Source organism: Ranitomeya imitator, chromosome 2 (genome assembly GCF_032444005.1).
Source record: "Ranitomeya imitator isolate aRanImi1 chromosome 2, aRanImi1.pri, whole genome shotgun sequence".
NCBI lineage: Eukaryota > Metazoa > Chordata > Amphibia > Anura > Dendrobatidae > Ranitomeya > Ranitomeya imitator.
The window spans coordinates 309,266,171-309,282,784 of record NC_091283.1 but is presented as its reverse complement, the minus strand read 5'-3'; the positions used below and the strand labels follow the sequence as shown (position 1 = coordinate 309,282,784).

Below are 16,614 nucleotides of genomic sequence, written 5' to 3'. Positions count from 1 at the left end.
TGAATGAACACATACATACCATGATAGATGTTATATATACCTGAATGGAGCCACTTATATCAGGATTAGAACATATACAACTCTGGCAAAAATCAAGAGACCACTGCACAGTTTTCTAAAAATCACCATCTCTACATGTCTGACAGCCATTCCATTCCAGGGTCAGTTCATTTCCAACCAAAGTACACCTCATTCTCCTTAATGTGCTTCTGATTTGGTGATCACCTGAACCAAATCTTATTTAACGAGGGAAAGTATAAAAAAACACTGTTGTGGTCTTCACAATCCTCTTGCAATAGGACAAGCTGGATGACCAAACAAGTGCTAGAAATAGTCCAAAAGTACGGTAATTTGAATGAAAAAATAATTTGTAACCATGTCAAAGAAGTTGAAAAGAAAAGTCTTGAGTGAGGAAAAGATGGGCTCAATTCTGGCTTTCCTAGTAGACGGACTGTAGTCCATTACAACAAAGTCAAGCAGCAGACATTGGGGACAACAAAGCTACAGACCGGCAGAGGGTGAAAGCGACTCTCCACTGACCGGGATGACTGTCCTCTTATTCGAATGTCACTCAGCAACCCCAGGATGACATCAAGTGACCTACAAAAGGAATGGCAAATAGCAGCTGGGGTGAAGTGTGTGGCAAGAACATTTCATAACAGACTCCTAGAGGCAGGCCTCAAGTCATGTAAAGCTAGAAAAAAAGCCTTTCATCAATGAGAAGCAAAGGAGAGCCAGGCTGAAGTTTGCCAAAGACCCTAAGGATTGGACCATAGAGGACTGGAGTAAGGTAATCCTCTGATGTGTCTAATTTTCAGCTTTGCTCAATACCTGGTCATCTAATAGTTAGACGGAGACCTGGAGAGGCGTACAAGCCACATCGTCTTGCACCCACTGTGACATTTGATGGAGGATCGGTGATGATCTGGGGATGCTTCAGCAAGGCTGGAATTGGGCAGGTTAATCTTTGCGAAGGAAGTATGAATCAAGCTGCATACAAGGTTATCCACTTTCTTCCTTCTGCTCAGGCAATGCTCCCTTACTCTGGGGGCTGGTTTTTCCAGCAGGAGAATGCCCCATGCCATACAGCTAGGTCAATCAATGTGTGGATGAAGGAGCACCACATCAAGACCCTGTCATGGCCAGCCCAATCTCCAGACCTGAGCCCCCTTGAAAACCTCTTGAATGTAACCAAGAGGAAGATGGATAGTCACAAGCCATCAAACAAAGAACTGCTTAAATTTTTGTTCCAGGAGTGGTATAAGGTCACCCAAAAGCAGTGGGAAAGACTGGTGGAAAGCATGCCAAGACGCATGAAAACTGTGATTAAAAATCATGGTTATTCCACCAAATATTCATTTCTGAACTCATCCTAAGTTAAAATATTAGTATTGTTGTTTCTACATGAATAAGAATTTGTTTTCTTTGCATTATTTGAGGTCTGAAAGCACTGTTTCTTTTTATTATTTTGTCAATTTCTCATTTGCTGAAAATAAATACAACATTTTTAGCTTTAAATTTCGGAGACCTGTTGTCAGTACTTTATAAAATTAAACAGTGTACATTTTACTCAAAAACATACCTATAAAGAGAAAAATCAGAGAAACTGAAAATTTTGCAGTGGTCTCGTAATTTCTGCCAGAGCTGTATATATAAAATTTAAAACCTGGGTGCGTCTTATGGTCCAGTGTGTCTTATAATCCAAAAAATATGGTCATTTCTGACCATGGTGTTTTCAAAAACAATTTTTTTTTTTTTTTATAAAAGCCTCAAACTTATGTGCGTAAATCAGGCATGAGATCTCACGTGATAAAAGATTACAGTGCAGGGAAGACTGGAAACATTCATATAGATGGCTGGTGGTGATGTAGTCAGTGATGGACTCTGGAAAAATATGTTCCTAGAGCCGTAGTAAAAGATGAAGATGTCGTCCTCATCATGAAGTAGTTATTTCTCCTGTCACGTATAATGAATATCTCCTGCAGTATTGCTAATGCCGATTTCAGGGTTTGTAAATGAGACGAGAATTAGCGTTATGGAAGATGAGCCTATGAGAAACGTATTCAGCTGCCGACTCCGAGGAACAAACTATTTGTTGTCTGTGGCCTAAACTTTTGTCAGAGAAAAAACAATGCTGTAAAATAATTAAAAAAAAAACATATTTTTCAGACTATAAGATGCACCGGACCATAAGACCCACCCCAGATTTACAGAAGGAAAATGGGGGGAAAAAAATGTGTCAAATGGTGGTCCGTCATGCAGACGGAATTCAGCTTACCGTGGGAAATCAGTAACGCTGGTGGAGGGTGGTCACAGGGGGTGTTCGGTGGTCCAGCATATGACTCCTATCGTAGACTGATGCGGTAGGTTCTGTGATTCTTGTGGTGCGGTGGCTCCTCCAACATTTTCTGAAAGCCCGGAGCACCCGCACATCCATTGCTGTGAAGCAGTAGCCTCTGGGAAATCCCATCCCAGGCTGATGAGGCAGGTTTGTCGGTGCTCAGGGTTGCGGGGGCTACGCTGTCATTTTGTGAAAGCCCTCGAACCCCGCACACCCCCACTGCTGCAGTGCAGTGGCCTTCGGTAAAATGGCCCCTGGGAAAATGCCGCTGCAAATTGAGATCTCGGCTCCAAGATCTCATCTCCCGAGATCTCAATGTGTGCATGTGCCAACCCGGTGGCTTTTTTTCCCAGAGGCCATTTTATCAGGGGCTACCGCATGACAGCAGTGTGGATGAGCAGTGCTTCGGGCTTTCCAAAAATGTTGGCGGAGCCCCGCACCACTGCACACCGCCGAATACTGCCGCCCCAGCCTAGGAAGGGAGTGTGATCTCCCTGCAGTGTAAGACCGCCGTAGAATCACCCGACTCCTGCTGCCGTCACACTACTTGTAAGTATATTCCGACTAGAAGACGCCCCCTCACTTTCCACCCAAAAATTTTTTGGGAAAAAGCGCATCTTGCAGACCGAAAAATACGGTAATTGCTGCTTGGGTCTCCGCCAGACTCTGTATTTTCTGGTCTGTCCCAACGAACTTGTGATTCCTACTGTTAGGAGTCGAGTTTCCTCTGCTGCACAGGGGGAATCTCGATCCGTGTCTGCTGCGGTCTCCCATTTGGCTTCGGCCGCAGTGGGGTCTGCTCAGCAGAGGCGTCGCTCCCAGCGTCACGTGTCCCTCCTGAAACCCGTGCACATGTCCCTGTTTTCCGAGTCATCTGCTGGGACATCGGGTTCGTCTACGGACGATTACGAGGTGAACGCTATTTTGGGGTGCAAGGTGGTACGTGGCAAAAAATTTTATTTGGTGGACTGGAAGGGTTATGGTCCCGAGGACAGGTCCTGAGAGCCTGTTGAGCACATTCGGGCCCCGCAGCTCATTGCTGCCTTCGAGCGTAGCGAGGCCCAAGGAGGGGGGGGCCCTAGGAGGGGGGGTAATGTTAGGAGTCGAGTTTCCTCTGCTGCACAGGGGGAATCTCGATCCGTGTCTGCTGCGGTCTCCCATTCGGCTTCGGCCGCAGTGGGGTCTGCTCAGCAGAGGCGTCGCTCCCAGCGTCTCGCTGGGACTGATTCTGTGCAAAGGGTTACTGCTGCCTTTTCTGGCTCTCCTGTTGTACCCTGCACTGATCAGCCGCGAGCGGGCTTCTCTGGGACTAAGTCCTTATTTGCACACACTGAGCATGCCCAGGGCAAGATCTCCCGTTGGAGATCGAGGGTCACATGCTCAGGTACTGCAGCACGTCCCATTGGTCCTCCAGGAAGGTCCTGAAAGGGCAAAACTTCGGTAGCAGCTTCCTGTGCTGCAACTATATAAGCTGCGCATGACCGCACGGCAATGCGCTAGTATTGTCTTGAAAATATGTGTGTGTGTGTAGATGGATGTATGTCGAAGGATGAAAGCTCCTAAATATCCCTCCCTAGTGTTGTTGACTGTTTGCGGATGATGGTAGCTATCTAGCGCCCGACTAGCCATCAGCACAAAACACACATAACAGCGTCTAGTTGCTGTGACCGCCTGTACGGTGCCGTGCGCTTTCCTTACCCAAGCCTGGGTGGTTAGCAGTGTCCGTTTGTGCGGCACCGCATGCACACTCATAGTAACATAGTAACATAGTTAGTAAGGCCGAAAAAAGACATTTGTCCATCCAGTTCAGCCTATATTCCATCATAATAAATCCCCAGATCTACGTCCTTCTACAGAACCTAATTGTATGATACAATATTGTTCTGCTCCAGGAAGACATCCAGGCCTCTCTTGAACCCCTCTACTGAGTTCGCCATCACCACCTCCTCAGGCAAGCAATTCCAGATTCTCACTGCCCTAACAGTAAAGAATCCTCTTCTATGTTGGTGGAAAAACCTTCTCTCCTCCAGACGCAAAGAATGCCCCCTTGTGCCCGTCACCTTCCTTGGTATAAATAGATCCTCAGCTAGATATTTGTATTGTCCCCTTATATACTTATACATGGTTATTAGATCGCCCCTCAGTCGTCTTTTTTCTAGACTAAATAATCCTAATTTCGCTAATCTATCTGGGTATTGTAGTTCTCCCATCCCCTTTATTAATTTTGTTGCCCTCCTTTGTACTCTCTCTAGTTCCATTATATCCTTCCTGAGCACCGGTGCCCAAAACTGGACACAGTACTCCATGTGCGGTCTAACTAGGGATTTGTACAGAGGCAGTATAATGCTCTCATCATGTGTATCCAGACCTCTTTTAATGCACCCTATGATCCTGTTTGCCTTGGCAGCTGCTGCCTGGCACTGGCTGCTCCAGGTAAGTTTATCATTAACTAGGATCCCCAAGTCCTTCTCCCTGTCAGATTTACCCAGTGGTTTCCCATTCAGTGTGTAATGGTGACATTGATTCCTTCTTCCCATGTGTATAACCTTACATTTATCATTGTTAAACCTCATCTGCCACCTTTCAGCCCAAGTTTCCAACTTATCCAGATCCATCTGTAGCAGAATACTATCTTCTCTTGTATTAACTGCTTTACATAGTTTTGTATCATCTGCAAATATCGATATTTTACTGTGTAAACCTTCTACCAGATCATTAATGAATATGTTGAAGAGAACAGGTCCCAATACTGACCCCTGCGGTACCCCACTGGTCACAGCGACCCAGTTAGAGACTATACCATTTATAACCACCCTCTGCTTTCTATCACTAAGCCAGTTACTAACCCATTTACACACAATTTCCCCCAGACCAAGCATTCTCATTTTGTGTACCAACCTCTTTTGCGGCACGGTATCAAACGCTTTGGAAAAATCGAGATATACCACGTCCAATGACTCACCGTGGTCCAGCCTATAGCTTACCTCTTCATAAAAACTGATTTAGATTGGTTTGACAGGAGCGATTTCTCATAAACCCATGCTGATATGGAGTTAAACAGTTATTCTCATTGAGATAATCCAGAATAACATCCCTCAGAAACCCTTCAAATATTTTACCAACAATAGAGGTTAGACTTACTGGCCTATAATTTCCAGCCTTTAATTTTCGTGCCTTTATATATTATTATTTCTGTCTCTCTGACACCTCAGTTGTGGTGTCAAGCGCATGAGGTCTTTGAACTCAAATCCTTTGTCTTGGGATTGTGTTCAGAGACTTCTTGCTTGCGCTCTATGTGCGGTACCGCGGCCCTGTGACGCAACAGGGTTCGCTTCCTTCACACAGGGTGAAGTTAACCCATGTGTGTATACTTATTGTACCGCCATATCGTCTGTCTATACTAGCAGCAGGGTTTTCACCTGCACGGTGGACCCCGGACTGCGAACGCACCTAATACCATAACATCTGATTCTTGGTGCGTTCCGCCAGTCCTTAACACCTACAGCAAATTAATTGCCAAAGCAGTGAGTAACATAGCCAGTGATTGGTTGCATGGAGGAGATGTCTTACTCAGTAATTCAGCTTATGTTCCAGTCCATACAAGACTAGAGAATACAACATCTACATGTTCTGTCTTCTGAATTGTTTCCCTTGTTATCTCCAGTAATTTTATTATTACACAGAATTCTTTGTAATGATTCATCGTCTCATCGTCTTCCTATTCAGGTCCCTACAATATCCGATCCTTTCAGTAGACATCTTCTATATTAAGAGAATTTTTCCTAACTACCCATCAAGAATGGATATGAAGAGGGACAAGATGGCAGAGAGGATATTACACCTCACCCTAGAGATCCTCTTCCGTCTTACTGGAGAGGTGAGAGATTTTGATAGCGTCACATTACATAATTCTTATTTATGGCAATAAAACTGTTGGACGGAACTCAAGAGGTGAGGACTCTGGAAATGTCTGTAGTGAGATTTATTAATGTGTCTCTCCATAACCAGGATTACATAGTAGTGAAGACCTCTAGTGAGCGCTGTCAGGACCCTGTGTCAGAGGGATGGGAAAGACCCCTGAGCCCAATCACAATGCCTCCACCTCACCCACTGATACATGAGGACATCAATGACCAAAAGATCCTAGAACTCATCTACAAGATGATTGAGCTGCTGACTGGAGAGGTGACACTGCTGGGAATGCTGGGACATTATACAGTAATGCTATGAAGGGATCGGGGGATGACGGTATCATTGTATGTGTCAGGTTCCTATAAGGTGTCAGGATGTTGCTATCTATTTCTCCATGGAGGAGTGGGAGTATTTAGAATTACACAATAATCTGTATGAGGACATCATGATGGAGGTTCCCCAGCCCCTCACATCACCAGGTAATAGGATTAAATACACACGGCCTATAATTATCTGTATGTAAGGAATGAATTCAGTCCCTGTGTGTGTTTCCTCCAGATCTATCCAGTAAGAGGACAACACCAGAGAGATGTCCCTGTCCTCTTCTTCCACAGGACTGTAAACAAGAAGATCCCAATGTTCCTCAGGATCATCAGGTAGATGGAGATAAGGTGTCCTGAGATCTCTCCTATGATGTGCAGATGGCTGTGAAGGTCTTGTACTTAGTCTTGTTTTATCCACCAGTATTTTATTTTTATACTGGTTTCATGAGAACGGTGGAGATGGCAGGATTAGAGCTGATCATAGATGTGACTTTCTCCATCTGTCTGTGACTTTTACAATATTTATTTCAGGGTGAAGATCTGACCCATATTAATACTACAGAGACATATGTGAGGGGTGATGAGCGGTGTAAAGAGGAGACTCCTACATATGACTACCCAGGTGAGTAGTGACCACTAACTACAGAGAAGTCACAGATTCTTCTCAGTCACCGGCTGTGGCTGCTTTATCAATGGTGTAGTTCGGACGTGGCATCATGTGATCCTCATTTTGCGGGTAGAGCATAACATTCTCCTCCATCCGAAAATGTTTAAATGGCTTTGTGAAATTGTGAAAACTCTTTTGTATAGCGCTTACAACCTGCAAGTGTAAGGCGGCCAGGGTGGTAGTCGTGGCAACGAACTGTAGTGTTTCCACACGCTGGCACCCCGCAGATGAAATACAAAGTCCTTTCTGGTGTGTGTGTGTGTTTGTGTGTGTGATGTGTGCAGCAGAGTACTCATTTCAGTTCCCTCGGTTTCTTTCACTCCAGCTTCAGGATTCCAGGTTCCTTAAAACACTGCAGCGTCACAGTCTTTTACAAACAGTTCGACTTTACTGATAACATGGGCACCCATCACTTTTGCAGCACATTTCACACAAAGCATCATATCTTGCACGTTCCCTGCCTTCTGGGCAGACTCCATTTCCTCTATAACCTCTCCTTCTTCTCTCCCGGCAATCCATGCAATTTCTGTGGACAATCTGTGCCTTTTCCGTACTACCTGCATCACCAGCGCCCTGTCAGCCTCTTGTCCGATTCCATCTTGCAAAGGTGCCAGAAGTTCCATCTTACTGACTCCAGCCCCAGTCGTAGACCCCAGAACCGCCCTGAGGATGATCCTATTGAGCTGATGCCCGACTGTTCTATTCTCCAGCCTGGGGCCCCTTATTGCCATCTGCAGTTTTACCCCCAGGACCTGTAGCTGTCTCATACACTGCATGCATCCTGCCCTTGGCACGGCTGCCCGGGTGTCTGTCTCTAATCAGGAAGTATCCTGATTATACTTCCCTGCTCCTTGCTGTACCTCCCCTTTAGTTAACCCCTGTGCTGCCTATCTCCTGCTCTATTCTATGATATCATCTATCACTACTGTGCCCCATCTATTCTAGCCCCACTACACTTCTAGCCTATCCTGTATCCTATTCTAGCCCCAATCCTATAAACAGTACCCATTGAGTATATTTACATATAAATATATATACAGTACAGACCAAAAGTTTGGACACACCTTCTCATTTAAAGATTTTTCTGTATTTTCATGACTATGAAAATTGTAAATTCACACTGAAGGCATCAAAACTATGAATTAACACATGTGGAATTATACACTTAACAAAAACAAAGTGAAACAACTGAAAATGTATTATATTCTAGGTTCTTCAAAGTAGCCACCTTTTGCTTTGATGACTGCTTTGAACACTCTTGGCATTATCTTGATGAGCTTCAAGAGGTAGTCACCGGAGATGGTCTTCCAACAATCTTGAAGGAGTTCCCAGAGATGCTTAGCCCTTGTTGGACCTTTTGCCTTCACTCTGCGGTTCAGCTCACCCCAAACCTTCTTTTTTTTTTTATCAGATAAATTTTTATTGAACATAATAAATGTTATCTATTCATACAACAAAGTGCATTTGTGTTTTTCATTTTAACAAGAAAATATACCCCTTCTCCCCCCTCCCTCCTTCAGATAACCAACCCCAACTTTCCCCCCTCCTACCCAAGAAGATCATTTTTATTACAGACAAATTGTATTATTAACATTATTTACCACAACCTCTTAATCATTCCCATTTAGCCATGGCTGCCATAGCTTTTGAAAAACCCCCATCCTATTCCTCTTGGTATAAATGCTTTTTTCGAGCTGGACAATATGATTCACCTGTGCGGTAAATTCTCGTCTGGTTGGAGGTTCCTCCCTAATCCAGTATCTCGCAATCACTTTCCTTGCAACGAAGAGCAATCTAGCTATTGCCATTTTGGCAGTTTCATCGGCCGACAACTCCTCCACATACCCAAGTATACAAACCACTGGATCCCTGGGAATCGCACATCCATAAAGCACTCCAATTTGGTTCAACACTGCTACCCAATATGAAAAGAGCCTGGGGCACACCCACAACATGTGGAGCATACCCGCCTCAGTCTGAGTGCACCTAGGGCACTCAGAATCCAATCTCACTCCGGCTTTGAACAACAAGTCAGGTGTCCTATAGGCCCTATTAACCACATACAATTGCGAGAGTCTCCCAGGCTCACTCATTGACAATTTAGGTATGTATTCCAGAATAGACCCCCATTTGTCATCGTCTATTTCCCCCAGTTCGGCCTCCCATTTTCCTCTAGCTTTAATCGGGTAATCCTCCAAGAATGTGTGTAGTAAATCCCCATAAACTTCCGATATAGCCCCCTTTGTTCCATTGTTATTTAGAATACAGTCTAACATGAGATCTTTCTGAACCACTATGGGCCCCCTCTTCCTCTGTGCCTGAAAAGCGTGCTGAACTCTCCTATATTGATACCATTTTAATCCCGGAAACTGAAATTCCTGCCGAAGCGCATCATAAGATCTAAGACTCCCACTGTGAATCAATTGTCCTAATAGCCTAATACCCTTTTCTCTCCATTCTCCCATTCCTTCCATATGGTTAAATTCTTGAAGAGATGAGTTATCCCAGATAGGTGAAAATTCCGTGAAGCCCCCAATTCCCCTAATACGCTTCAGCATCTGCCATACTCTATGAATTAAATTCATGGTGGGAAAGCCATTCCCCAATTTCCTAAATAGTCCTGATTCCAGACCCAAACTCAAGGGCCATACCCCGCTAATATGCACCAGACTACTGTGACCCATTTCTTCCACTAACCCTTTCCCCCATCCCCTAAGATGTTGGCTCTGTGCAGCCAGAAAGTATAACCATGGGTTGGGTAACGCAAGCCCCCCCTCATCTTTGGGTCTCTGCAAAGTCTCCTGCCTAATCCTCGGGCTCTTCTTTCCCCACACCAACTCTCCAAATATCGATTTCAGCTTACGGAATGTTCTCATCGGGATCCATACCGGAGAATTATGTAGGACATACAGGATCTGAGGCATCACCACCATCTTAAGGAGATTTACTCTTCCTACCACTGACAAATTTAGCTTACTCCAAGCTGAGATCTTAGTGCGTATCTTAGTTACTAAAGGCTCGAGATTAAGTTCCTCAAATCTAGTTAAGGGAAGAGCTACCTGAATCCCCAAATATTTAAACTGAGTGACCACCCTTAATTTTGTATCTTCTTCCACCTCCCTTGTACAATCCACTTCTCTATCTATCTGCATAACGCTCGATTTGTCCCAATTAATAACTAGCCCTGAAATTTGCCCAAATCTCTCGATTAATGCTATTACATTTCTTAGTGGTTCCCCAGAGCTCTCAAGGAAAAGCAGTATGTCATCTGCATATAAGGCGATTTTTTTCCTCCATCTTCCCATATAAAAACCCTTTCACCATTTGAGACCGTCTGATAGTCGCTGCCAGCGGTTCAACCGCCAAAGCAAACAGCAGCGGGGACAACGGGCACCCCTGCCTTGTACCTCTAAAAAGCTGAAAGCTGTCTGACATCATATTGTTCACCCTGATTTTGGCCACCGGAGAGGAGTATAGGAGTCTCACCCATGACACAAAGACTGGCCCAAACCCACAACGACTCAGCACCGACCACAGGTATTGCCATTCTATACTATCAAAGGCCTTGTGTGCATCGAGGGAAACCACCACTCTCTTGCCAGCATTATCAGCCGGTATTTGCATATTAAGAAATAGCCTTCTCAAGTTAATGGCAGTTGATTTATTAGGCATAAAGCCTGATTGGTCCGAATGAACCACTTTTTCTATCACCCGGGTCAGCCTGTTCGCCAGGGCCTTAGCCAGAATCTTGACATCTGTCGTTAGGAGTGATATCGGCCTATATGACTCCGGCAATCTTGGGTTCTTGTCTGGTTTGGGGATGACCACAATAATGGCCTCCCTCATGGAATCAGGCAATATACCCCTCTCCAGTGACTCCTCAAAGACCTCCAACAACTGAGCCATCAGCTCCTCAGCAAAGTTGCCGTATATTTCGACAGGAATGCCGTCCGCCCCCGGCGCCTTCCCTCCCGCCATGGACCTCAAGGCCCCCTCCAATTCCTCCACCGTAAACGGCCTATCCAACCAGTCTCTATCCTCTGTCTCTATTCTAGGCAAGTCTGCCACCTCTAAGAACCTGTCAATTTCTTCTTCTCCCTGTTCCAATCGTGATGTATATAGTTTGCTGTAAAAACCCTTAAATCCTTCCATAATTTGGGCCCCCTGTGTAACAATACTGCCATTTTCCAATTCTAGGGCATGTACATGTGCCGATTCCCTTTGCGCCGATGCCACCACCGACAGCAGATGCCCCACTTTCTCTCCCTCCGCATAAAATGCCTCTCTTTGGAAATTCCTTGTCCTTTCTGCTCTACGTAAGTGTAACTTATTCACCTCCTCCTGAGCCTTCTTCATACGTTTTATGGTGTCCTGTGAGCGCAGATCATTCAATGCAGCCTCCGCTACCTTCAATTCTTCCATTATCGCTTTATCAGATTCCCTTGTTCGTGTTTTGTGCCTAGATATCTCTCTAAATAATATCCCCCTCAAGAATGCCTTCATGGTATCCCACACCACATATTTCGCTGCACTACCTTTATTAATTAGAAAGAACTCCTCCAGCTCCTCCCCTATCTTTCCCATATCCAGAATTTGCAACCAGAAAGGGTTAATTTTCAACCCCCGCTTAGCTATCTCCCCCAGGCTTTCAATTTTCAGTGTTACCACAAGCGGACTATGGTCCGAGACTACCCTAGCCATATACGCCACCTCCTCCACTAGCCCGTCCATTCCTTCATTGCCCAGGGCCAAATCGATGCGAGACAACGAGCCATGTGTCGCCGAATAGCAGGAAAAGCAGTACGTGTCAGTGTTACGGACTCTCCACAGATCCCTCCATGCTACTTCTTTCAAATAACTACCAAACGCTGTCTCATTCCCTTCCGCCCTCAGCTGTGCGTGTTGACCCTTATCCCAGTGATCGTTAATAATGTTATTGACATCTCCCAATATAAGCAAAGGAACTCCTCCCCATCTACCGGCTATATTAAGAATTTCCTGCAGTTTTTTCCCCGAGTACGGTGGAGGAATATATACCGACACTACACATATCAATTTAGCGAATACTTTACACACTAGGAATACATATTGTCCATCACTGTCTATCGTCACCTCCACCTCCTCAAACGGTACGTTCGTGTGCACCAGAATCGACACCCCTCTAGCATAGTTCGAGAACGTCGCATGGTACGCCCTCCTCACCCATCTTTTATGCAGTATATCCACTTTTTCTTTTACTAAATGGGTTTCCTGAAGGCATATCAGCGAGGGCCTCTGTTTCAAGATATATTGCAAAATCGCCGTACGCTTTGTATTGTTTGATAGACCTCTAATGTTCCAGCTCAAAATTTTAACTTTATCTCCCATCATATTGCCAAACAATGAAAATATTCTTCTCCCATCCTTTGATCTTCTTCCCCCCTCCCCTAAACTGACCCCTCCCCCCCCAAACCTCCCCCCCATCCCTCATTATTACAAATTAACCTAAACCTTACCTCTCCCTCCCTCAATAACCTCCTCCCTCACAAAACTCCTACTCCCTCTCTATATGAGAAAAAGGGGAACGTACTAACACTCCTACCAGTGACTTAGAAGCCGACACTCACCCACAATAAATTTCCCACTATCCAACAGTCGTTCCCCTCCCCCCGCCCATCTGAAACATAATGTAAAAACAGTTGCGCCGCCGAACACAACCAAAGCGCACTAGTCCTTCAAAACAAGTTACTCCAGTATTCTGTCACAGTGAACCCGTAGCTCAGTTAATTCTGTCAGATGAACACTTTAGACAGAAAATCACTCCTGATCCTCCTCAGCGGTTCCCTTTCGCTTCAATACGCTTCGCGTTCAGATCCAACCAGTGTGACACTTCCTCAGGGCTCTGGAAAAAGTGGACCTTATCCATAGCCACCACGCGTAGTTTTGCCGGATACATCATAGAATAAGCCAGGCCCAGTTCACGCAGACGTCTTTTAGTCTCTCCAAACTTCATCCTAAGCCTCTGCACAATTGTGGAATAGTCAGGATAGATGGATACTCGATTTCCATCGATGGTTAATTCCTCCATATTCCTGGCCTTCCTCATCAGAATATCTCGGTCTCTATAATTCAGGATTTTAGCCAGAAAAGTCCTTGGAGGGGATCCAGGGGGCAAAGGTCTGGACGGCACCCTGTGCGCTCTTTCAACCGCGAATAACTTAGTGAGACTATCTCCTCCCACCTTAGTTTTCAACCATGTTTCAATAAATTCCACCCCAAACCTTCTTGATTGGGTTCAGGTCTGGTGATTGTGGAGGCCAGGTCATCTGGCGTAGCACCCCATCACTATCCTTCTTGGTCAAATAGTCTTTACACAGCCTGGAGGTGTGTTTGGGGTCATTGTCCTGTTGAAAAATAAATGATGGTCCAACTAAATGCAAACCGGGTGGAATAGCATGCCTGCAGGAGATGTGTTGGCATGACTCGAGTCCTGGTTTCATAGATTCACTCCATATCATAAATTACATTATGTTTTCAATCATAAGGAATTCAGATTACTGCACAATCTCTCCTGAAATGGGGGCACTAATACTTTCTCTACTCTTCTGGTCAGGACTCAGTAGCTCCAATGGTCCACCATAAACGAGTGCAACTCCAGTTTAGTGTTGGAGTTCTCCCCTCGTACATACTTTTTTGGGGGATATGTAACATATTTTTTGTTCTATGGGTTTTTTTTTACATGTTCATTCTGGTTGATACTTTGATTGTGGTAGGTTTAGCCTGCCTCAGTTAGGTGAGTTTGTAAGTTTGGAACTCCCTGGTATCTTTTTTTTTTTTTAAAGTCTCCATTACCTCTTCCAAATGTGCGAGATCTAAATTGAAGATGCCCCAGCTCTGCAGTATTATAAAAAGTTCTCTTTAAATGTCTAATATTTTTTTCTTGAATCTCATCTGATAGAAAATATTGGCCCTTATGATAGTTTAGATTGCCAAGAGCCACCGAGCACCATACTCTAATTACTCCAGAGAGTTGATACGACTACTCATATTTTACTGATGAAGACTGTTGAATTTGAACATTTTGATAGATGTTATTGTCCTTAGTCACAGTTTTTGACTACAGTAGTTACTGCCCAACATACTCCCATTTTTTACATCTGACATGTCGCTTTTTGTGGTGATAACTTTAGAATTCTTCACAAAGGATAATAGGAAACAAATGGACCTCACAAATTATTTTCCAACCTCTCTTGAATCCAACAATACCCTGTATACGGTTGTACACTACTGTCTGGGCACATGGCAGGGTTAAGAAGGGAAGGAGCACCATTTAGCTATTTGAATGCATATCTTGTTGGAATAGATTCCAGACACAATGTATTGGTTACCTGGCAGCTCAAAATGTGGCTACCACAATCAGGCTTGGCACTATCTACTCAGCTTTGCAGATCCCAAGGATTGCCTTGCTCAACATTCTTTACATGGATCTGTTCTTACACAAAGATCCCTAGGCTTGGGCCATGATATTACCTGCTGTTCTGTGGAGTGAGGTGGGATGACGAATAGTCAAGTAGTTGGGTCAGATCCACCAGGGCAGAGAAAATACAAAATCATAAGAAGCAAGATTAAGGGGTCACAGCAGCTTAGCACAGAGAAGACTGATCCAGAGGAGAATAAGGCTGTTTCTGGCATCTTCCTGCAATTTGCTTTGAGCTTTAGTAGGGTGGGGTGCTTTCCAATTGGCGAAAGCAGGAAGCAGATTACTCCAGATGGACAGCACACACACCCATAATGCCTGACTGGATGGTACTTGTCACGGGGCTACCGCGACATAGAGGTTCCAGAGAACCGCAGCGCTCTGGGCCTCGTTCACACACAGTGAACAGAAGCTCTTCACCTGTGTTCTGACGTTTGTGCCAGCAGTGCAGGAGTTAACCTTATTGCTGAGAGCTGGGTCTCTCTCAGCTGAAGTGGATTTTGTAATCTGCTCCTCTATATAGACCCAGTCCTGACTTCAAGCTATTGTCAGTGATCAGTTCTACTGCCTGGCTTGGAGGTTGAAGGCGCGTAGTGTTGGTGTTGGAGGTTTATTTACAGAGATTGGTGTCTGCTGTTTTTGTTGCATGTTAAACCTGTTTTCCTTCCTAAGTTTATTCCTTCTCTTCCCATCTCTGTGTTTCCTCTGTGGTTGTGTGAGCATTTGGTGAGTTTGAGACTTTTAGTTACCTTGTCTGTATACCCTGTTATTTGTTGTATTATTACACTGGTGCAGTCCACCTCCTTTGGGGGAGAGGGGGCCACTGATAAAGCCTGCACAGGAGACAGGGATACGCTGGCGGCTCGGGCCTCCTAACCATCATAGGTACCCCCGAGATAAGGGAAAGCCAGGGCCCCATTAAAGTGGTAGGGACAGGTGCGGGTCCCAGTATGCCGTCCTGCCCCTTTATCGCCGCTTACAGCGTGACAGTACTACAGTTCACAGCAACCCTAATCTAAGTGCCTGAACAGAGCCTGCACCATCCAGAGCTTCTGGTTCTGATATCTCCTCCATCCCCAGTGCTGCCTGCAGAATGAATGAGGCCATGCCTGGTGACAGAAGTAGAGGTGGCAGATGTGGATCCCAGGCGAGATGGTACACGCCATTTTCACAAGCCTTAATATGACAAAATGCAGGAAACCAGAGCAGTTTAAAACCTCATAAAGTGACTCCATTTTGGAAATGATTGAGTCACCCCCAGGGCAGTGGGGTACTCTGTATCGGGTCCGGTCTCGAGGGGGAATGTCACGGTGGCTGCGATCCGGTCCGTGGCCCTGGGCCTCAACGTTAAAGGGGAACGGTCTTTTAAAGGAAAAGTGTCTAAAGTCTGTTGTGATGCCACCTGTGAAGTTCGGTCAATAGTGGGACCGACGCTGCATTAAAGGTGTCCTCTGGGGGATGTGTTGGCAGCACTGATGTTACTCTTCCCACAGGTGAAGCAGGGTCCTAAGATGTAAGGCGTGGATGTTATGTGCTGGTGAATAAAGATAGGACATAAGTTGTAAGTCTTTACCTGGTTTACTGCAGTTGGCTGGCCACAGTCCAGGGCACCAGGCACAGGTGGTGGTATGGTCCGGCCAGCTCAGAGGCAATGGAGGGTCCCCTTCTCCAGGTGAGGTCCATGAGCCTTTCCTCTAGCGCCTCTTAAAGATGAAGTCCTTGCTGCCTGAAATTTCCTACAGGGTTCTCCACTTTCCCCCTGTCCTGGGACAGGTACCTGCACGACGGGCAGTTCGAGCTGTTTTACAGGGACTCTATCATGCCCCAAGCTCCTTAGGTGCTGCTGCGTCTCAGGTGAGGTGTGGGCCAATTACATACAGTTCCTGGCCCTCCGGTTCTGCTCTGTGTCCTAGAG

At 45.4% G+C, this 16,614-nt stretch overlaps 1 protein-coding gene across 1 annotated transcript in view; it reads left to right on the top strand.

Moving 5' to 3' along the window:
• Nucleotides 1–16,614, top strand: part of LOC138663383 (gastrula zinc finger protein XlCGF57.1-like) — a 32,694-nt gene that overhangs the window by 8,279 nt on the left and 7,801 nt on the right. Inside the window, exons 2-6 of the mRNA XM_069749559.1 lie at nt 6,068–6,218; nt 6,350–6,526; nt 6,609–6,732; nt 6,812–6,909; nt 7,108–7,198. Of these exons, the coding sequence (XP_069605660.1) occupies nt 6,141–6,218; nt 6,350–6,526; nt 6,609–6,732; nt 6,812–6,909; nt 7,108–7,198 (568 nt within the window). The 5' untranslated portion in view covers nt 6,068–6,140. The remainder of the gene's footprint in view (nt 1–6,067; nt 6,219–6,349; nt 6,527–6,608; nt 6,733–6,811; nt 6,910–7,107; nt 7,199–16,614) is intronic.